Source organism: Anomaloglossus baeobatrachus, chromosome 5 (genome assembly GCF_048569485.1).
Source record: "Anomaloglossus baeobatrachus isolate aAnoBae1 chromosome 5, aAnoBae1.hap1, whole genome shotgun sequence".
In the NCBI taxonomy this organism is placed as follows: domain Eukaryota; kingdom Metazoa; phylum Chordata; class Amphibia; order Anura; family Aromobatidae; genus Anomaloglossus; species Anomaloglossus baeobatrachus.
In genome coordinates this window covers 206,851,021-206,875,020 of record NC_134357.1, presented here as the reverse complement: position 1 = coordinate 206,875,020, position 24,000 = coordinate 206,851,021, and the positions used below count along the sequence as shown (strand labels likewise).

Sequence of the window (24,000 nt, the reverse complement as noted above, 5' to 3'; positions counted from 1 at the left end):
TGACCCACATATACCTTTCCTGTTGCACCTGTCAATCAAATAGCAGTGCATTGCTGTAACTTGACTTGCACACATTTCTGAAATAAACGTCCAATCCCTGAACGAAAGGTGTGCTTACATTCAGCATCCTGGCTTTACTTTATATATGAAAATCCTGTTGGTTGGTTCCCTTTAACCCAGAGGTGGGGAACCTTTTTACTGCTGGGGGCCATTTGAGCTATTTTACCAACCTTCAGGGGTCGCAGCAAATTATCAACTTGAAAATTACCCGGCCATATTTGGTCAAACAATTAACTCACCCCTACTTGGTGGCTAGAACTGCTTCTCTTTGCTGCAGCTGTGATGTTAGATGAGATTGATCATATTGCTTCTCACAACTGCTTTTCCAGGCTTGTTTCGGTCTGGAGATGCTGGGGGCATACACATCACAGGAGACGCTGGGGCACATAAATTACAGGAGACGCGGGGGGTATACACATCTCTGGAGGGGCTGGAGCATACACATCACTGGAGATACTGGGGAACATAAATTACAGGAGACGCTGGGGTACACATCACAGAAGGAGCTGGCGGCATATACATCCCAGGAGAGGCTGGGGCATATACATCAAAGGAAGGGGTGGGGTACAGACCTCACTGGGGAAGCGCGGATAGCACTGGGAGAGTACTGACAGCATTGGCTGGCCCAGACCGCACTGGCGGCATGGACAGCACTAGGGGAGTATGGAGAGCGCTAGGCGGGCATGGAGAGCACTGGTGACGGCACGGACAGCACTGGGGAAGCACGGCTATCACCAGGGGGCACGGACACCAATGGGGGGACACGGACAACAGTGACAAGTACACACCCCTGGGAAGTGGTACACAGCACTGGGGGGTGGAACACAGAACTGGGAGTACAGAGCACTGAGGAGCACGGACAGCACTAGGGGGGCAAGGACATGATTGGGGACACGGACAGCACTGACCGTGGCATGGACAGCATTAGGTGGTACAGATAGTACTAGGGGGCATGGACAAGACTGGGAGTCACGGACAGTACTGGGGGGAACATAGATATCACCAGGGGGGCATAGACATCACCAGTGGGGCTCAAAGAGCACTAGGGGGGTATGGAGAACTGTGGGGGTTACACAGCATTGAGGGGGCACACATCACTGGGGGCTGGCACACACAGCTCTGGGGGCCTGGCCCACAGCATTGGGAGCTGGCACAGCATTGGGGAATGTTACATAGCACTGTGGAATGGTACATAGCACTGAGAGTTGGCACACAGCACTGGGGGATGGCACACACTACTAAGGGGCACCCAGCACTGAGGGGGATGGCACACACTACTAGGGGGTACACAGTACTGTGGGCTGGCACACACACTACAAGGAGGCACACATCACTGGGGGATGGCACACTACTAGGGGGCACACATCACTGGGGGATGGCGCGCACACACTACTAGGGGGGCACATAGTACTGGGGGATGGAGCACACACTACTAGGGGGCACATAGCACTGGGGGATGGCACAAACTACTAGGGGGCACACATCACTGGGGGATGGCACACACTACTAGGGGGCACACATCACTGGGGGATGGCACACCACTGGGGGATGGCGCACACACTACTAGGGGGCACATAGTACTGGGGGATGGCACACACCCTACTAGGGGGCACATAGCACTGGGGGATGGCACACACACTACAGGGGGGCACACACACACTACTAGGGGGCACACAGCACTGGGGGATGGCACTCACACTACTAGGGGGTACACAGCACTGGGGGATGGCACTCACACTACTAGGGGGTACACAGCACTGGGGGATGGCACACACACTACTAGGGGGCACACATCACTGGGGGATGGCACACACTACTAGGGGGCACACATCATTGGGGGATGGCACACACACTACTAGGGGGCACACATCATTGGGGGATGGCACACACACTACTAGGGGGGCACATAGTACTGGGGGATGGCACTCACACTACTAGGGGGCACACATCACTGGGGGATGGCACTCACTACTAGGGGGTACACAGCACTGGGGGATGGCACTCACACTACTAGGGGGCACACATCACTGGGGGATGGCACAGACTACTAGGGGGCACACATCACTGGGGGATGGCACACACACTACTAGGGGGGCACATAGTACTGGGGGATGGCACTCACACTACTAGGGGGCACACATCACTGGGGGATGGAACACACACTACTAGGGGGCACACAGCACTGGGGGATGGCACTCACACTACTAGGGGGCACATAGTACTGGGGGATGGCACACACACTACTAGGGGGGCACATAGTACTGGAGGATGGCACTCACACTACTAGGGGGCACACAGCACTGGGGGATGGCACTCACTACTAGGGGGCACACAGCACTGGGGGATGGCACTCACACTACTAGGGGGCACATAGTACTGGGGGATGGCACACACACTACTAGGGGGCACATAGTACTGGGGAATGGCACACACACTACTAGGGGGCACATAGCACTGGGGGATGGCACACACACTACTAGGGGGCACACTGCACTGGGGGATGGCACACGCACTACTAGGGGGCACACAGCACTGGGCGATGACACACACACAACTAGGGGGCACACATCACTGGGGGATGGCACCAGGGTCGGACTGGGGTGCCAAGGGCCCACCAGGGAAATTGATTCTAGGGACCCACACTATAGCTACCATAAACGTTTTTATTACTTGTACATTTTCGGCTTCTCTCAGTATAACATGCGCCTTTTAGAAAACTATACAGTGCACAAAAGGTGACAAAAAAAGCAACATGTCAATTTCTTTCTACATTTTTTCATCCATGCAATGCATTGGAAAAACGCAGCAAAATGCAGGAACAAAAATGCAGCAAAACGCAGCCAAAAACGCACCAAAACGTGGTAAAAACGCTGCATCTTTGTGGTCACAAAAAATGCAACATGCGCACATAGTCTTAAGGCTGCTTTACACGCAACAAGATCGCTAACGAGATGTCTTTGGGGGTCACGGAATTCGTGACGCACATGCGGCCTCGTTAGTGACGTCGTTGCCAGGGCTATGGAGTCGGTAAGCCAAACCTTCGACTCAGACTCCTCAATTTCCCTTGCACCGACTCCGACTCCCACATATATTGCTTATAGTTAAGTGAAAAATTTATTGTAGTACAATGTGAACATCAGACATTTTAATCATTTTTATGATACAATAATGAAGATATTTAGATACAACATAAAATATATTTATTGGAATACAACTTTAGAACACAAAAAACTGTAATAAATTGTAAATATGTAATACACTATGTAATATGCAGTAGACTGCATAAATATCTTGTGTGTGTGTGTGTGTATATATATATATATATATATATATATACATATTGTATTACATATTTACAATTTTTATAATACATTTTTCACTTAGATATAAGCAATATACTAAATGTTATTGGTTAGGATGTTTTTGTTGAAAACGGTTTTTTGCCACTTACATAGTGTATTACATAGTGTTATATATAACATGGTAATGATGAAGGAAGATATTCCAGCAACTTGAGTCCAAACAGGAAATTCTTTAAAATGTTGATTCTTTATTATTTACATATTAAAAAGTCCATGTTGGGTTGGAACAAACCCAAGACAGAGAGGACGCGTTTCAAACACTTGGTTCTTAGTCAATCTCTAAAGCATGTGTTCACAGGACTTGTTTAAAAAGGAGGGAGTAAAGACCCAAACATGTGTTTAATCAAATGGAAAGAGCTTTTCACTAAAACATTAACCCTGTGAGGGGAACATTTTTTATGCAGGTATTCACACACGGTAACATAGGAGTGAATGTCAAAAAAAAAACAAAAAAAACAAACAAACAGCATTATCAGCTCCCCCCTTATCAGCATTCTTTATGATGATATTAGGATTATTGCGCAAGGAGAGAACAGCATGTTTCTCTTTTTTAGATAAATTCTGGACAGTGGGTCTCTGTTGATGAGAAAGGTTAGTAAGTTCCTTTTCCAAAACATAGTTGAAATCTCCCATTTTCTCACACCTTGATGGAATAGGGTAAAAACTTGGATTGGGAACAACCATGTCAGGAATTACAAAATCAATATTAGTACAATTGCCACTATCAGCTGAAAGCTCGCGTAAATTCTGTAATGTCATTTGTTCTTTGAAGGAAACAGGAGAAAATAAACTTTCCGGTTGCATGTTAGATTTTTTTAAGTACATTTTCAACATGAAAAAAGTGGTTTTTTTTATCGTTAATTTACGAATAAATTTATTAACGTCCAATATTGTTCCAAAAAGATCAAATTTTTTAGTTGGAACAAAATTAAGACCTTTTTTTAAAATGCTGATCTCATCATCATCCAAGACGCAAGCCGATATATTTATAACAGAAAAATTCTCATTAACATCTACTTCTTTTTCCCTCTGGTATAGTGTCCGTGTTGATATATGCTGTTTTCTGTGCTTACGACCACCCCTCCTTGTTTTCTTCGTTTTTTTTGAAAAGGAGTGGATTTTCCTGCTATACGTTGGATGTAAAAAAATGTTGTTCATATGCCGATAAAAAAACGTACCAAATTACTTCTATGATTAACTGTGGTTCAGACCATGTGGTTTATTTGATTTCTTGCACGATGTGTCAACTGCAGTATATTGGCAGCACTTCATGCTCCCTAAGAAAAAGAATATCCGAACACATCTATGATGTGAATAATGTTACATCTAGGAAGTTGTCTAGTGCCTCCCAGCACTTTCGTGATATACATGCCGGTAGTTTTGATGGCATGAAAGTTTGTGCTATTGAGAAAGTAAAACTTCCTAAGGCTATGTGCGCACTAGAAATGTGAATTTTCTCAAGAAAATTGAGAAACTTCTGGGAGTGAAAGATTTCCAGACCTCCTGAAAAAATCCGCATCAAATCCGCATGCGGATTTGACGCGGATTTGCCGCGGATTAGCCGCGGAATTGCCGCGATTTGCCCGCGGGTGGTTCCCTGCGGATTTTTGCAGGCTGTACTGCCGAAATCCGCAGGGTACCTGCGGAAATAATGGACATGTTCATTTTCTCAAGAAAGTTTCTCGAGAAATTCTTCTCAAGGAAATTTCTTGAGAAAAATCTGCACCAGTGCGCACAGCTTTTTTTTTTTACCATAGAATTTGCTGGGAAATGTCTGCACAAAGATTCCAGACATTTCTCAAGAAATTTCCGCGGCAAATCCGCGGGTAAAAAGCTCTAGTGCGCACAAAGCCTAAAGCCTGCTTTACACGGTACGACCGATTGTGCGATTTCACAATCGATCGTACCCGCCCCCGTCCTTTTTGCGTCACGGGCAAATCGCTGCCCGTGTCGCACAAAGTTAGTAACCCCCGTCACACATACTTACCTCTCGTGCGACCTTGCTGTGGGCGGCGAACGTCCACTTCCTGGAGTGGGAGTGACGTTCGGCGTCACAGCGACGTCACACGGCCGCCGGCCAATAGAAGCGGAGGGGCGGAGATGAGCGGGACGTAAACATCCCGCCCACCTCCTTCCTTCCACATAGAGACGGCGGCGGCCGCGGGAGGCAGGTGAGCTGCTCATCGTTCCCGTGGTGTCACACGGAGCGGCGTGTGCTACCACGGAAACGATGGTCAACTAAATTAAACGATTTTATGGAACCTAACGAGCAGTACCCGACTCATGATTTGTGAGCGATACTGCGTCGCTAGGAGGTGTCACACAGGCCGGCATCGCCAGCGATGCCGGATGTGCGTCACAAAAACCGTGACCCCGACGATCTATCGCACGATAGATTGCCTGGTGTAAAGCAGCCTTAAGAGAGGAGGAAATTTAAAGGATATTCTTTTTCAGAGGGAAATTAAGTGTATTTTTCTAATGGGTACCAGAACTCCCACAGGTTTGAACAAAAGAAATGAAATACTGTTTGCTTACTAATGCTGTTATTTTTTTTTTGACATTCACTCCTATGTTACCGTGTGTAAAAATCTGCATAAAAAATGTTCCCCTCACAGGGTTAATGCTTTAGTGAAAAGCTCTTTCCATTTGATTAAACACATGTTTGGGTCTTTACTCCCTCCTTTTTAAACAAGTCCTGTGAACACATGCTTTAGAGATTGACTAAGAACCAAGTGTTTGAAACGCGTCCTCTCTGTCTTGGGTTTGTTTCACCCCAACATGGACTTTTTAATATGTAAATAATAAAGAATCAACGTTTTAAAGAATTTCCTGTTTGGACTCAAGTTGCTGGAATATCTTCCTTCATCATTACCAAAGAATTGCCGACTTTTTCCTTGCACGGTCCACAGGTTTCGGTCTCCTATCAAGCAGGTGAGCTGGGTAAAACCTTCATTCCTTTTGTTATATATAACACAACGTAATACACTATAAGACAAGATAGGACACATGTAGACCAATTCCACATTATATGGTTTGGGGGACCCTCATAAGACTATATCAAACCAAAGAGCAGAGAGGGAGAGGGAAAATACCCCATAATCAATATTCAAGGAACCACTTTAGACTGAATCAGGTGCAAAAATTCATAGAAAATCTTTATTCAATCCAGAAAAGATCCAGATAAAAGACACCAAGACTGATCCAGGAATTTATAAGCAAACAGTTGTAAAACCAGGCAAAGAGTAAAAACCCAGAACACATATGGGGGCAATCAGTCCAGAGGAGTCACCATGAGAAAGGGCAGTGTAATAAAATCACACATGTGGGGACAAGCTCCCAGTGTAAAACACATGTGGATAAAAAATACATAAGGTAATTTACTTACTCATGGTGGAGCCTCAATAGACCGTGCGCCTCCACACACCGACGCGTTTCGTATCTTCTTCAGGGCAGTGCGGTATGATGTGTAACGAGAGGGGGCCTTTTATATGTGACTTAATTAAGACAAACATGCCCGCGTCCATTACGGTCGCGTGCAGAGGCGGGATTTCGTCCGGGGCATGAGTCATCAGGCAATCCCCGGAAATGACGTAGGTAACAGTGTCGTCACACTGGATACGCCCATTCCGGTTTGGAGGCCGTCATTATCACACGCACCGGAGGAAGCCGCACTGCGCACGCGCACCACGGACGCGGCCATCTTGGTCCAGGGCACCTCGAAGGGAAAATGTATAATCGTGCGCAGTGACGAAGTCACGTCCGGAGCATAAGTCATCAGAGGATTCCCGGAAGTAACGCGGGCAACAGCAGTAACAACATACTGAGCCCGCCCAAAATACCTCCGGAAATCATCAGCATATCAGGCTCGGGAAGAGACCGTGCTGCGCATGCGCATAACTGTTGCGGCCATCTTGCTCCAGGGCACAAGAAAGGGCAAATACATATCACGGTATGTGACAGGGAAATAATACATCATCGCCAGCAAAAAAATGATACATGGATGCTGGGCACCATATGTTATTTTTACAGAGAGTATATATAAACACAAACTTCAATAAGGTTCATCATACTCCACGACAACAACACAGGTATAGATATATAAGAAAAAGTAGAAGATGATGCTTATCCAAAAAAGCAGTAAACAGATGTCATAAAATGCTGTCCTGGGCTTAGAAGATGTAGTCCGCCCATGAAGGTCACATATCCGTGTACGGCACCAAAAGGATAGAACATACAAAGGCAGACCCTCATTCAAGGATGGGTAGTAATACTAGTAACAAAGAAAAATAAAAAAGAAAAAAATTAATAAAATTAAATCTAAAGATAAGTTGGCAGCTCTCAATGTGGAACTCGAGAGGGATTTTTCTAAATGGGAAAAGGAGATAATAAGTACCAAAACTAAAAAATATCAAAGAGATCTCTCAGACTACAAGAATGGAACCGTCTATCGATGGAGGAGAACTCCGAAAAGAAAGAATAGAAATTTGGGTTCACGCTCTGGTTCTTTTTCATCTTTGTCCTCCATTGAAGATGAGATACCAACAGGTAGTGGCCTTAGTGAGCAATTTGCGGAGAGACTGGGAATACAGACAAGATCCAAACATCAGGGGGAAAAAAATCCCCAGATAAAAAGAAAATTGACTCCTCCACAGTCTAAGGACAAAAAAACGAAACAACTTATGGAGGTAATCAACCTGTCTAAACACAGTCTAACTAAGACTCAGGTTGATGTCCTGAGTCTGGGTCTTTCCTTTACCCCTGATGCTAATTTGGATTATTTTACAGTGACTAAAGACCTGCAGCTCTTTGCAAGAAAGTTGATCCTGTGCAAACTTCACTCAAAAGACAATATAGATACCCAGGGAATGACACCGGAAGATCTTGAAGTGCTGAAAATTTTGAAGGAGCTTGAAGATGAGTCTACTGGTGGCCCTTCAGGTAAATTCCCAGCCTCTATTTTTCCTCGTTCTACTGCATTTCCGCCTTCCTCCCTTTGTCCGCAGGTAGATATCTTCACCAAATTGGTTCTAGAGGATCTTCGGAACCTCAAAAAACCAATTGGTGGTCACAACCTTACCATAAAACAGAAAAAAGCTATTGATGAATTAAAATCTTTGGAAGGTGTGGTGATAAAGCCTGCGGACAAGGGGGGAAACGTGGTAATTTGGCCCACGGACCTTTATGAACGTGAGGCTTTCAGGCAGTTACGAGACCGGGAGACCTATATTCCCCTATCTGGTAATCCCATAAAAGGGTTTGAGTCAGAATTAGATGACATTCTTGGGACGGCTTTTTCACGTGGTATCATTACTAAAAAGGTACATGATGGTCTCCGCGTCAAGTTTCCGGTAACACCCACTTTCTATTTATTACCGAAGATACATAAAAATTCTATCTGTCCTCCAGGGCGTCCGATTGTTTCTGGCATTGGAGGGCTGTGTGATAACGTTTGTAAGTTTATTGATTTTTATTTGCATCCCTTGGTTGAAACGTTGCCCTCCTTTGTCAGGGACACTTCGGACGTCCTGAGAAGGATTGACGGTATCTCACTTGAGAGTGGTGTGTTGCTGGTGACTGTTGACGTGGAGTCCTTGTACTCATGTATTGCTCACTGCGATGGATTGGCCGCCGCGAGGTGTTTTCTTAGGATGAGCAATTGGGATGTTGAGATACAAAATCTGGTCCTGGAGCTGCTGGAATATATACTTACTCACAACTTTTTCCTGTTCAAGGATCGGTTTTTCCTCCAGAAACGCGGCACTGCAATGGGCGCGGCGTGCGCCCCGTCATACGCTAACCTCTTTCTCGGTTTTTGGGAGAGGGAGGTTCTCGGTGACGGGGCCTGCGCCGCTTCCCCAGTGCAGTGCTGGCTTAGATATATTGATGACATCCTTATTTTCTGGAGGGGAACCGACCTTGAACTCCGGGACTTCATCTCATCTCTCAATTGCAATGATTTAAATATCAGACTCACCTATAAATGGGACCCAATAGAGGTTGATTTCTTGGATATTAAGGTTATGACTTTGCCTGATCGGACTATCCAAACGACAATCTTCAGAAAAGATACCTCTGTCAATAGTCTCCTTCATGCCTCATCAGCACATCTGCCTTCCACCATTAGAGCAATTCCAACGGGGCAGTTCTTGCGTGCTCGTAGAGTTTGCTCTACGGAACAATCTTTCGAGCAGCAAGCAATTGATCTCAGAACTCGGTTTAGGGATAGAGGCTACAGTCTTAGAGACATTAAACGAGGATATGGTAGGGCTAAAAACACTCCTAGAGACCAACTCCTTGTACATAAGGGAAACAAAAAAGGTTACGATTCTACGATACGTTTTATATCAACATATAACAACCAATGGGAAGATATCAGGGGAATTTTGCGCAAACACTGGCCTATTTTGATGACGGAGCCAGCATTGAGATTAGCGCTCCCCAGGTATCCAGCATTGACAGCTCGTAAGAACCGTAACCTAAAAGATCATTTGGTGCAGAGCCATTATGCTCCCAAAAATCCCTTTCCCTTTAATACGGGACCTCCGCGTTGGGGTTGCTTCCCGTGTGGAACATGTTTGTCATGCCGGAATATTGTTAGGGCAAAGACCTTTTCATCGGTGGATGGGAATAGGACTTTTGATATCAGGCACTTCATTAGCTGCAGCACAGAATACGTGATCTACGCGGCCGGTTGCGGATGTGGATTGACCTATGTGGGTTTAACATCCAGGCAGTTCCGCATCCGGGTGCGTGAGCATGTAAGGGACAGCATTGCTGCGGAGGAGGTGTCTGATCTTGAGTCCTTGAAAACCATCCCCCGACATTTTAAGTTACATCATGCCTGCAACCCCTCGTCCCTGAAGGTCAGAGGGATTGATAAATTAAAATTGGGTATTAGGGGGGGTAATCATAAGAAGGCCCTAGCCAAACTTGAGTGTCGCTGGATTGTCACATTGGGGACAATGACACCTTCTGGACTCAATGAAAAACTCTCTTTTGCTCCGTTCCTTTAATTCCTTGCCAAAATGTTCATGATTTTGCTAGTCCCTCTCTGTTTCTTTTATGATGTGTGTTTTTAATTTTATTAATTTTTTTCTTTTTTATTTTTCTTTGTTACTAGTATTACTACCCATCCTTGAATGAGGGTCTGCCTTTGTATGTTCTATCCTTTTGGTGCCGTACACGGATATGTGACCTTCATGGGCGGACTACATCTTCTAAGCCCAGGACAGCATTTTATGACATCTGTTTACTGCTTTTTTGGATAAGCATCATCTTCTACTTTTTCTTATATATCTATACCTGTGTTGTTGTCGTGGAGTATGATGAACCTTATTGAAGTTTGTGTTTATATATACTCTCTGTAAAAATAACATATGGTGCCCAGCATCCATGTATCATTTTTTTGCTGGCGATGATGTATTATTTCCCTGTCACATACCGTGATATGTATTTGCCCTTTCTTGTGCCCTGGAGCAAGATGGCCGCAACAGTTATGCGCATGCGCAGCACGGTCTCTTCCCGAGCCTGATATGCTGATGATTTCCGGAGGTATTTTGGGCGGGCTCAGTATGTTGTTACTGCTGTTGCCCGCGTTACTTCCGGGAATCCTCTGATGACTTATGCTCCGGACGTGACTTCGTCACTGCGCACGATTATACATTTTCCCTTCGAGGTGCCCTGGACCAAGATGGCCGCGTCCGTGGTGCGCGTGCGCAGTGCGGCTTCCTCCGGTGCGTGTGATAATGACGGCCTCCAAACCGGAATGGGCGTATCCAGTGTGACGACACTGTTACCTACGTCATTTCCGGGGATTGCCTGATGACTCATGCCCCGGACGAAATCCCGCCTCTGCACGCGACCGTAATGGACGCGGGCATGTTTGTCTTAATTAAGTCACATATAAAAGGCCCCCTCTCGTTACACATCATACCGCACTGCCCTGAAGAAGATACGAAACGCGTCGGTGTGTGGAGGCGCACGGTCTATTGAGGCTCCACCATGAGTAAGTAAATTACCTTATGTATTTTTTATCCACATGTGTTTTACACTGGGAGCTTGTCCCCACATGTGTGATTTTATTACACTGCCCTTTCTCATGGTGACTCCTCTGGACTGATTGCCCCCATATGTGTTCTGGGTTTTTACTCTTTGCCTGGTTTTACAACTGTTTGCTTATAAATTCCTGGATCACTGTCTTGGTGTCTTTTATCTGGATCTTTTCTGGATTGAATAAAGATTTTCTATGAATTTTTGCACCTGATTCAGTCTAAAGTGGTTCCTTGAATATTGATTATGGGGTATTTTCCCTCTCCCTCTCTGCTCTTTGGTTTAATGTAATACACTATGTAAGTGTCAAAAAACAGTTTTCAGCAAAAACATACTAAATAACATTTGTGCAGTTTATGAATTTGTTCTAAGAAATAGAATTGCTTCCATCTGATCCTCCTTTGCAGATGACCTCAAATCTGACCTAATAATTTTAAGGCTAGAGATCAACCTCTCTACAGTAACTTGGGTTGGAGGCAAAGCCGTAACCACATGGGCAACATCTGTAACAATTCATGCACAGTCAGTTTTGATGAATGGTTGAATTTTTCTATTTCTTTGAGAAATATTTTGCTGAAATCTGGTCAGTCTAACGGAGTTTCACCTCCTGCATGTCTTCTGTTATCAATACTTACAGCTGAGGCACGCACTGTACAGACCGGGAGGGACAAATCCGGTGACAGTGACACATAATCAAACATTACATATGCTACTTACATCTGAGTCCTCTAAAGGTCTTATTTCTGAACTATACAAAAGATTACTACCTGCCCATCTGGAGACATACCCACTGACTGTTAAAAGTAAATGGGAACGGGACGTTGGTCCCCTGACGGAAGACCAGTGGTCCGACATTCTGGAACAGGTCCCTAAACTGGCGGTCTCTGAGTGCCAAAGGCTTTCTCAAATATATCTCATCCACAGGGTATATAAAACTCCCAGCCTACTATTCAGGATGGGACTTAGACCAAATGCACAATGTGTTAGGTGTGGACAGGATGATGCCCATTTGATGCATGTTATGTGGGAGTGTGGACACATTGATGATTTCTGGAAACAAACCCTGGGAGGGACTCAAACCAAATATATCATGTCACAATACAGCCGTCACCTCGTTTATGTTTGTTGAGTCTGTGGGTGGGAGGAGTAGACCCGGACTCTCCAACAGCCCTGGGAATAGCACGTATCCTGTATCAAGCAAGGAAAATACTGGCACACCATTGGTTAGATCCTCTGCCACCAACATTATCAGAGCTTAAAAACAAATTAAATAACGTCATTAGATTGGAAAGGGGAGTTTATTTCAAAAGAAAAACACTGAGAAAGTTTTACAAAATCTTGGAGCCATGGATGGAGACGCCTGGTCTCCCCTCTGGGGCACTAGTGCAGGATGCAATGTTGGACCAGTTACTGTTGTGCTTGCAGTGAATGGAACGTTTGGGGAGTAAAAGTTAAAACTAGTGTTTTTTAGACTGAGGTATTATTGCATAATTTAACTTTTGTTTATCTGTGGAGCCATGTTGTTTGTAGGCTCAATTTATATAACTGTGATCTAAGAATCCTTTTTTTTAATTTTTATATACAGAGGAAGAACCTGATTTATAGATAACATATGTTTTTTCAATATACGCTTTTACTAGTTATATAAGATGCAATATATATTTAGTTATATAAGATGCAATATATATTCTCTGTATTGATTCTTAGTTGTTTAATAAAAAAAAATCTGAATTAAAAAAGAAATCTGGTCAGTCTGCTTGCGACAGAGACAGAGTGAAATCTTTTTCCCTGCGGCAACGCTTTGCCTGCTCCATGTCATCCAAATACTTTTCAAAGTTAAATTCCTCATCTAATGAGGATGAAGATATGGCAGCAGTAGCACTGTCAGGCACCAAGTCCTCTTCCGCCTGGCAGTCCTGTAGGCCACTCATCCTAACTTATACCTCACTCAAAGCTTCTTTTCCTTTAGTAAGCTGTTCATCAAGCAGTATACGATGACTTGGGTCCACATAAACAGCTGCCAGAAGAATTTTATTTTCCAATAGCTGTGTCTCTCTCCATTTCATAGAAGCAGAAATGCTATCTGGGATTAAACCACCTCTTTGGGACAGGCAAAATAGCAAGTTCTTCCACTCCCTTATGAAAATGCCAGGAGTTAAATCCTCAGCTTGTAATTTTTTAGTCATGGTAAATGGGTGATTTTAAGCAATTCCTTCAATTCAGCCACCTGTGTCCATTGACCTTCATTTAAGGTTACTTGAGGGTTCACCATATCTATAAGAAATTATTTTAGTTCAAGCAATCGCTAATTAAATAAGTCATTAAATAAGTGCTGCCTCACCAAGTGGCTTGATCAACAATTGCGGATGCAGCGCACGCCAATAGAGTACGATACAGTACAGTGGCAGCGCCACAACTTCCGGGTCACATGACAGCATGTGACCGGCATTTGTTGCGCTGCCACTGTACTGTATACGCTGTACTGGAGTGCGCCGCATCCGCCAAACCGGCGAAAAGCCGGATGTGTGAAATCAGGGTCCCTCTTGCAGACTCTCTCTGATTGCCAGCTGCAGTGTGTGCACAACACAGTGCATGTGATGAATATGAAACTGTTTTGAAGCAGCTTCAACAAGATCATCTAATCCAAAAGCACCGTATTTTTCGCTTTATAAGACGCACCTGATTATAAGACGCACCCCCCAATTTGGTGAAGGAAAAGAGAGATTTTTTTTTAATGTTAAATGGGGTCCATCTTATAATGCCAGTGTCCATCTAACAAATCATATAGGGTATATGTCCCTCATAGCCCCCATCCTAAAATTAGCCCCCTTAATTTGGATAATGCCCCCTTATATTGAATATAGCCCCCTTGTGCTGGCACACGTTCCGCTGTGCTGCCTATGGCCCCCTATGGATTGCACACGTTCCCCTGTGCTGCCTATGGCCCCCTATGGATTGCGCACATTCCCCTGTGCTGCCTATGGCCCCCTATGGATTGCATACGTTCCCCTGTGCTGCCTATTGCCCCCTATGGATTGCAGACGTTCCCCTGTGCTGCCTATGGCCCTCTATGGATTGCAGAAGTTCCCCTGTGCTGCTTATGGCCCCCTATGGATTGCATACGTTGCCTATGGCCCCCTATGGATTGCACACGTTCCCCTGTGTTAGATATCGCCCCCATGCTGCTGCCCATAGTAAAATAAAACACTCCTTCCTTACCTCCTCCAGCGCTGATCTCCCTCCTGTCTCCCTCCGTGCTTCTGTTCCTCCACTTCCTGGTTCTCAGTGCCGGTCATGTGATCGGCACAGCAGAGTGAGATCATCGCTGCGTGCCTGATCACAGTTGAAGCAGAGACACCAGGGAGAAACACTGGAGGGGGTAAGTAAAGTTTTTTTATTTTAGGATGAGAAGCAGCATGGGGGCCATATCTTACACAGGGGAGGCATGTGCGATAACAAGGGGGCGCAGGCAACAACAGCAACATTTCCCTGCAACCAAAAAAAAAATGTAAGACCTGTCCATTTATATTGACAATGTACAAGATAAAGATTCCCAGATCACATCAGGACAACAAGATCCCAGGTACCTTCAGCTCCACCACAACCAATGTGGTGTACTTAATTATATGTACCAAATGTCCAACTGGGGGTCTGTATGTAGTGGAGACAGGACAACAGCTCAGGGCAAGGATGAATTCTCACCGCCACACAATTAGAGAAAAAAAGGATAGATCTACCTGTGGCCAAACATTTTTGTAACCCAGACCACAACATAATGGACATAAAATTGCTGGTATTGAAAGGAAATTTCAAGTCCCAGAGAGACCGAAGGGTTTGGGAATACAAACTTATGATGAACTTTGACACATTCAGAGCAGGAATGAATGTGTCACATGGATTTATGTCTTTTTACATCAATTAAGAAAGGTGCTCCTCAGACCATCTGGGGGCATCCCAGCTCTGGACCAGACCCCAATCAGAGGACAATAAAACTTTCACACTGATTTTCTATGAACTGCGGCAATATTTATGGCCACAACAGTTTGTCCTCATGCCATTGTGATAGTTTTGCTTCACATAACTTGTCTTATTTACTGCTCCATTCTATGTCCTGTTGTGTATATAAATATGTGACTCTTCAGATTTTGTGTTATACTGAGCCTGATGAAGAGACCTGAGTAGTCTCAAAAGCTTGCTATTATTACCATCTTTTCAGATAGCCATTAAAAGGTATCAACCATTGAGGACTCTCAGTTCTTTTAAACAATTTTTTTTTAAGAATATTTTAAGGCATTTTTATTATTTCTGCAAGATCAAAAGTTTACATACACTAAAAGTACGATGTCTTTAAACAATATGGGACAGCCCATATGATGATGTCATGTCTTTGGAAGCTTCTGATAGGTTTATTGCCAGTATCCAAGTTAATTAGAGACACCTGTGGATGCATGGTAATGCACACCTGAAAAACACTGCTTCTTTGTGTAGCATCATGAGGAAGTCAAAAGAAATCAGCCAAGATCTCAGGAAGAGAATTGTGAATTGCACTAATCTGGTTCAACCTAGGGTGCAATTTACAGATACCTGATAGTGCCTCGTTCATTTGTACAAACAATTATACGCAAGTACAAACAAGATGGGAATGTCCAGCCATCATACCGCTCAGGAAGGAGATGGGTTCTGTGTACCAGAGATGAACGTGCTTTGATCAGACATGGTGCATATCAACTTAAGAACAAAAGCAAAAGACCTTGTGAAGATGCTGGCGGAAGCTGGTAAGATTGTATCATTATTCACAGTGAAATAAGTATTGTATCAACATGTGCTGAAAGGTCACTCTGCCAGGAAGAAGCCATTATTCCAAAGGAAGCATAAAAGAATCCAGATTAATGTTTGCAGATGCATACAGGAACAAAGACCTTAAGTTTTGGAGCCATGTCCTGTGGTCTGACAAAACTAAAATTAAACCGTTTGGCCAAAATGACCATCGTTACGTTTGGAGGAAAAAAGGTGAAGCTTTGAAGCCTAAAAACACTATCCCAACTGTGAAACACGGGGGCGGCAGCATCAAGTTGTGGGGTGGTTTTGCTGCAGGAGGGACTTTGTGCACTTCACAAAATAGATGGCATTATGAGGAAAAAAGATTACGTGGCAATACTGAAGCAACATCTCAAGACATCAGCCAGGAACTTAAAATTTGGGCAGAAATGGGTCTTCGAAATGGACAATTACACATGTTTGACCCAAGTCATACAGTTTAAGTGCAATGGTACTAAACACTAATGAAAGGTATGTAAACTTTGGACTTTTCAGAAAGTAATACAAAATGCCTTAAAACATTCTCTCTCTCTCTCTCTCTTTCTCATTATTCTGGCAAATATAAATACTTTTGGTAATCCTAATTTACCTAAAATGGGAAAGGTTTATTCTGATTTTATGTCAGATAGTGAGAAAAACATGCAGATGTGTCTTTTTAGATAGTGGATAGAAACTTCTGGTTTCAACTGTAATTTTAAGAATCGGAGTCAGTCCATTTTATACCGAGTCCGACTCCACAGCCCTGCCAAATACTCATCGTGTCCACGTGGCAAAAAGCTATGATCATGCATTTAAGAAAAGCAACTTTTGTTTTTAACTTGTGTTTTTTTCAGTCTCAACATAAAAGCCCATAGAGAAAAAAAACACACCAAAACTACATAGTTCAGTAGCGTCTTTAGATGCACAGAGGGCAGGAGTTTTCATAAAATCACATCCACTTTGCTTGGATAGTTAAACATAAAAATCTACTCTGTAAAATAATGCAGCATTTATGCCGTGTGAACACGACCTTACTGATGTGTTTTTGCAAGATGAGCAGTAGTTCTGCCATTGTGAAAAAAACACAAGACCTCATAGAGTGAAGCATACATAAAAATGAAAATGTTTTGGCTGCTTCAACTATGAATGAATGAATAACCAAAAAAGTCCATAGGTCCCTAGTTTCCTGGATACAGTGTGACCGTGTCTGTTTTTGTTCCACACTTCACTTTCCCAGGTGTCTGCTGAATGTCCCTCACTTGCCATTGCTCCCTATTACACCTCCTCCAGCTAAAACAGAAATGGAAAATGTGTCTTGTGGGGCACTGTGTGCACAATTATTAGGCAAATGAGTATTTTGATCACATGATACTTTTTATACATGTTGTCCTACTCCAAGCTGTATAGGCTTGAGAGCCAAATACCAATGAAGTAAATCAGGTGATGGGCATCTCTGTAATGAAGAGGGGTGTGGTGTAATGACATCAACACCCTATATAAGGTGGGCGTAATTATTAGGAAACTTCCTTTCCTTTGGCAAAATGGGTCAGAAGAGAGATTTGACGGGCTCTGAAAAGTCCAAAATTGTGAGATATCTTGCAGAGGGATGCAGCAGTCTTGAAATTGACAAGGTTTTGAAGCGTGATCACCTAACAATCAAGCATTTCATGGCAAATAGCCAACAGGGTCGCAGGAAGCATGTTGGGCAAAAAAGGCGCAAAATAACTGCCCAAGAATTGAGGAAAATCAAGCGTGAAGCTGCCAACATGCCATTTGCCACCAGTTTGGCCATGTTTCAAAGCTGCAACGTTACTGGAGTATCAAAAAGCACAAGGTGTGCCATACTCAGTGACATGGCCAAGGTAAGGAAAGCTGAAAAACGACCACCTTTGAACAAGAAACATAAAATTAAACGTTAAGACTGGGCCAAGGAATATCTTAAGACTGATTTTTCAAAGGTTTTATGGACTGATGAAATGAGAGTGACTCTTAATAGGCCAGATGGATGGGCCAGAGGCTGGTTCAATAAAGGGCAGAGAGCTCCACTCTGACTCAGACGCCAGGAAGGTGGAGGTGGGGTACTGGTTTGGGCTGCCATCATCAAAGATGTACATGTGGGACCATTTTGAGTTGAGGATATAGTGAAGCTCAACTCCCAGACCCACTGCCAGTTTCTGGAAGACAACTTCTTCAAGCAGTGGTACAGGAAGAAGTCGGTATCGTTCAAGAAAAACATGATTTTCATGCAGGACAATGCTCCATCACATTCATCCAACTACTCCACAGGGTGGCTGGTCAGTAAAGGTCTAAAAGATGAAAAAATAATGACATGGCCCCCTTGTTCACCTGATCAGAACCCCATAGAGAACCTGTGGTCCCTCATAAAATGTGAAATCTACAGGGAGGGAAAACAGTACACCTCTCGGAACAGTGTCTGGGAGGCTGTGGTGGCTGTTGCACGCAATGTTGATCGTAAACAGATCAAGCAACTGACAGAATCTATGGATGGTAGGCTGTTGAGTGTCATCATGAAGAAAGGTTTGGTTTTTACAAAGATGCCTAATAATTCTGCACAGTAATAGTTACCTGCAAAAACAGATATCCTCCTAAGATAGCCAAATAAAAAAAAAAAACACTCCAACTTCCAAAAATATTAAGCTTTGATATTTGAGTCTTTTGGGTTGATTGAGAACATAGTTGTTGATCAATAATAAAAAAAAATCCTCTAAAATACAACGCCTAATAATTCTGCACACTGTGTAGATAAGGTTGTGGAGAAATTGTTGGTGTTACGTGTGCCGCATAGTGTCTCGATTTTTCTTTAAAACTTCAGATGACTGATCGTGCTAAATAAAGTTGTAGGAAAGCAGAGCTTGTGAGATAAGCATCCTCTCTCTGATGCAAAGCCAGGCACTCCTGTGCACAAAGAAATTTATACTTATTGGCTGAGGGGGGGTCCAGCTGTAACAAAGTGCAGCCATATGTTGCCACTTGTGAGTTAATTTCTGAAAATAACAAAAAATTAAAAAAAAAAAAGTTAAAAATAGAAACACTTTTCCATTAAGTTCAGCCTTTATTGGTGTAATTCTACATCATCGAATGCTAAATGTAATCCTCTGTGCCATTATTTGTTCGATAAGCTGACAAAGGGCAAGATGCTTACTATTATTCATATATTGATATCTGAATTGTTTTTAGTTGTCAAATTATCAGAACAGAATTTTTGATTGAAGTAAACGTAAAAAAAAATAAATATTGTTTGAGTTTAGTTTCGGAATAAATTTTTGGTAAATAATTTTCTTTCTAAATGTGAAAATTACCACTGCTGCATGAAATAAACCCTTGTGGTAAAGCAATAAGACCATGAATAAAATGTGCAGACAAATGTGAACACATGAAATTGGTACAGATTTACAGATCAGATGTATGTAAACCCTTATTTGCTTAGAGGGAGAAATATAACATGGAAGACATTTGAAAACATAAAAGGTACAAACATTTTTTTTTTAACCCTTTTTTTCTATAGCACCATGGTAGATGAACTGGAAACTTGGTTACAGTTAGTTCTAAACTGGGACCCTCAGCAGCGAGGTGGAGGTATGGATAACCATACTGGCAGTCCACACTGCTTTGTGTTAATGGACCATATTCTCAATCTGAAGGTACACCTAGTTTTATTTTCAGTGTCGTATTGTGTCTTAGAAGTGTGAATTGGATAATCCAGGTCATTCATTTTACTACATTGCAGATTGTCCACATTCTAAACATGACATCTGCAAAGATTTTGTCCTTCCTCCTGCCACCAGATGAAAGTCTGCACTCCCTGCAGTCTCGTATTGAGAAAGAGACAGGAATATCAACATGCAACCAAGAACTGTTGCTTGAGATGGGAATATCTCTTGATCCGAGGAAGCCTGCATCCCAATGTGTAATCGATGGCGTGGTAAGAAGGAAATATCATGTTTGCAGCTTTCATACTGTTGAAATTAATACTTTTCTAATCATCTTCACAATGGGTATGCTTTGTTGAATGGATCACTTTGCAATTCCTATCCAATGGTCGGTCACCTTATTTCTGGGTTCAGCTATGGTGTCATTAATGGCATTGGTGTCATATTTATGTTTTTCTTTAACCTACATATGTCTAAGGCTATGTTCACACACTGCGTTTTTTACCTGCGTTTTTGGTCCGTTTTTGCTGCAGAAATTTATTGAGAAATTCTTGTAACCTTTCTGCAGACATTCCCTAGCAAAACCTATGGGGAAAAAAATTAGCTGTGCGCACGCTGCGTTTTTTTCTTAAGAAAATTCTTTCAGTAGATTTTCTTAAGAAAAAGAATGAGCATGTCACTTCTTTTCTGCAGCTAACTGCGTTATTTCACTCCATTGACTGTAATGTAATCATGAAATAGCGCAGGTATAACGCAGGTTGGAAGTGATGTGCGCTATTCCTGCGTTATACCTGCATTATACCTGCGTTATTCCCGCGTTATTTCGCGTTTTCAAGACATAGTGTACTTCCCTGCACTGCGTTTTGCAGGGAAGTGATGTCACTAGGACAGGAAGAGGAAGGAGAAGAGAAAAAAAAAGCGTGGGCTCCGCTGTATTTTTACCTTTCAGCCGGGTAAACACACAGCGGCGGCCCGGTATTCTCAGGCTGGGGAGAGCGAGCCGAGGATATCAGCCGCAGCTGCCCCGGGACTGTCGCATCCATTATGCGACAGTCCTGGCGTGTTACCGGCTCCTCCAGATGCCGTGATGCTGGGGCAATCCAGGTAATATGGAGTTAACGGCAACTAATAGCTCCCGCTAAGTCCAAGATTAGTGATCGCAGCGTCTATAGCTGGTGTCACACATAACGACGACGACAACGACGTCGCTGCAACGTCACCATATTCTGTGACGTTGCAGTGACCTCAACAGCGACGTCGCTGTGTGTGACACATAACAACGATCAGACCCCTGCTGCGAAATCGTTGCTCGCTCCTGAATGCTCGAAGTAATTTTTTGATCGCTGCTATCCCGCTGCGCCATGCTGATAAGCTGATAATCCTTGTGTTTGACACCGCAGCAGCGACGCTACGCTACGTCTGAAACCACACAACGACCGTCGACGTCGCTATGATCGCTGCTCCGTCGCTGCTTTTTCTAACATGTTTGGTCGCTGCTACGTCACAGAATATGGTGACGTTGCAGCGACGTCGTTGTCGTTATGTGTGACACCAGCTTAAGACACGCCGTCACTAATCTGAAAGTGAAAGTAAAGAAACACACACCGAAAAATCCTTTATTTTGAATAAAAGACAAAAAGCCCCTCTTTCTCCACTGTATTAAACCCTCCCAGACACAGCTCCGACGTAATCCACAGCGATGTCCCCCGGCGCTTCCAGCCGCGTGTGACAGTTCTCCACGGGTCAGTGAGCGAGTGCTGAATGCGGCTCCTGAGCGTGGCTGCGGGTAACTACAGGACATTTCTCACGGCCGGTGATGTGAACACATTACCGGCCATGAGAAGTGCAGTGTGTGGGGGGAAACATCATAAATAAAGCTGGAATATCTATCCCTCTATTATCTATCTATCTATCTATGTATCTATTATCTATCTATCCCTCTATCTATCTATGTATCTATCTATGTATCTATCTATCCCTCTATCCCTCTATCTATCCCTCTATCTATCCCTCTATCTATCCCTCTATTTATCTATCTATCCCTCTATTAATCCATCTATCTATCCATCTATCTATCCATCTTTCTATCTATCCCTCTATCTATCCCTCTATTTATCTATCTATCCCTCTATCTATCCCTCTATCTATCCCTCTATCTATCCCTCTATCTATCCCTCTATCTATCCCTCTATCTATCCCTCTATCTATCCCTCTATCTATCCCTCTATCTATCCCTCTATCTATCCCTCTATTTATCTATCTATCCCTCTATTATCTATCTATCTATCTATCTATCCATCTATCTATTTATCTATCCCTCTATCTATCCCTCTATTTATCTATCCCTCTATCTATCCCTCTATCTATCCCTCTATCAAATCAAATCAAATAAGCTTTATTGGCAGGACCAAATACAAATTAGTTTTGCCAAAGCAAGTGTACATTAGGGACTGGGGCTGTGGGGATGGTGGGTGGGGACTGTAGGAAGGATGGATGGGGCACATCCAGGGTGGGGACTGTGGGGGCACTTCTAGGATGGGGGCTATGGAAGTCCATGGCTTATGATGGGGCATATCCAGGGTGGGGACTGTAGTAACGGTGGTTGGGGAATATCCAGGGTGGGGATTGGGGGGGGCACATCTGGGATGGGGGGCTATGGAAGTCCATGACTTATCATAGTTCTCTTTCTCGAAGTCTATGACATTCGCTCACATACTGCGCTGCTATCTCCACTGCGCTCTCTTCTTCCCCCAGCAGGATATATATTTTCTCTTCCTCCTTCATGGAGCTGAAATCCGGGAAGAGATGGGAGAGTCTCCTGAAGTGAGTGTCCCTCACTGCTGAGTACTTGGTGCAGTGTAGCAGGAAGTGGGTTTCATCCTCCAGGGCCTCCAGGTCACAGTGTTGGCACAGTCTGTCCTCCCTGGGCTTGTAGCTCTGCTTGTGTCGACCGGATTCGATGGCTAGACTGTGGGCACTGAGTCTATATCGGCTCAGGGTCCTGCGGTCTCTGGGATCCGGGAGTTTTTCCAGATATGGGGCCAGTCCTAGTCTCTCTGTAGTCTCTGGTACGTGGTCAGTTTCTGTGAGGTGTTGATGTCGGTCCTCCAGTCACTGATATACCTCTCCTCTCCTGGCCCTCGTCTACCATTTTCCTGATTCTGGTTCTTGTCAGGCTGCTGTGATTGGTTATTTTGTCCAGTTGGGTTTGGGAGAGCTGTGCCAGGGGTCCTGGTTCATCTGGCCCACGTATATATATCAGAGCTTTGTGGTGATGGGAGCTTGGATTGCTACTCTGTAGGTGAGCCTGAAATGATAGTGACCTCTTCAGAGCTGCTAGGTGTAGAGGGAATCTGCCCAGCTCAGCTCGACAGGCACTGTTGGAGGTGCTTCGATGGACCTGGAGAAGGTGCTTACAGAATTCCAGGTGGAATATTTCTGTTGGGCTGGAATCCCACCTTGACCAATCTGGGTAAGTGTGAGGGCCCCAGACTTCGCTGCCGTACAGGAGGATTGGGGCAATGATGGAATCGAAGATTTTTAGCCAGACCCTCACTGGTGGCTTCAGATGATACAATTTCCTTCGGATGGCATAAAAGATTTTGCAGGCCTTGTTTTTCAGGGTCTCTATGGCTTGTTTGAAGCTCCCTGACTGGTGAATTTCCAGGCCCAAGTAGGTGTATTTGTCTGTTCCTGTTAGAGTGCAGCCGTTTACGACAAATGAAGGATGCTGGTCAAATCTTCTTTTTCTCTTCTGGAACACCATGATGTTGGTTTTCTTTAGATTGATCGGTAGTGCCCATGTGGAGCTGAATTTCTCCAAAATTTGTAGGTTGTCTTGGAGACCTTTCTCGGTTGGTGACACCAGCAGTAGGTCATCTGCATAGAGCAAGAATTTCACCTGGGCGTCATGGAGTGTGAGACCTGGAGCAGTTGAAGATTCTAGAGCAGTAGCCAGCTCATTGATGTAAATATTGAAGAGCGTTGGACTTAGGCTGCAGCCCTGTCTGACTCCTCGGCTCTGCTGGAAATAGGCCGTTCTTCTACCGTTCACACTCACA

At 44.0% G+C, this 24,000-nt stretch overlaps 1 protein-coding gene across 3 annotated transcripts in view; it reads left to right on the top strand.

Annotated features, from left to right (window-relative positions):
• The window catches only part of CHUK (component of inhibitor of nuclear factor kappa B kinase complex), a 496,520-nt gene that overhangs the window by 319,122 nt on the left and 153,398 nt on the right, over positions 1–24,000 (top strand). For all 3 annotated transcript variants that reach the window (XM_075349105.1, XM_075349104.1, XM_075349106.1), the window contains 2 exons: positions 19,795–19,930; positions 20,017–20,211. In XM_075349105.1, the coding sequence (XP_075205220.1) occupies positions 19,795–19,930; positions 20,017–20,211 (331 nt within the window). The remainder of the gene's footprint in view (positions 1–19,794; positions 19,931–20,016; positions 20,212–24,000) is intronic.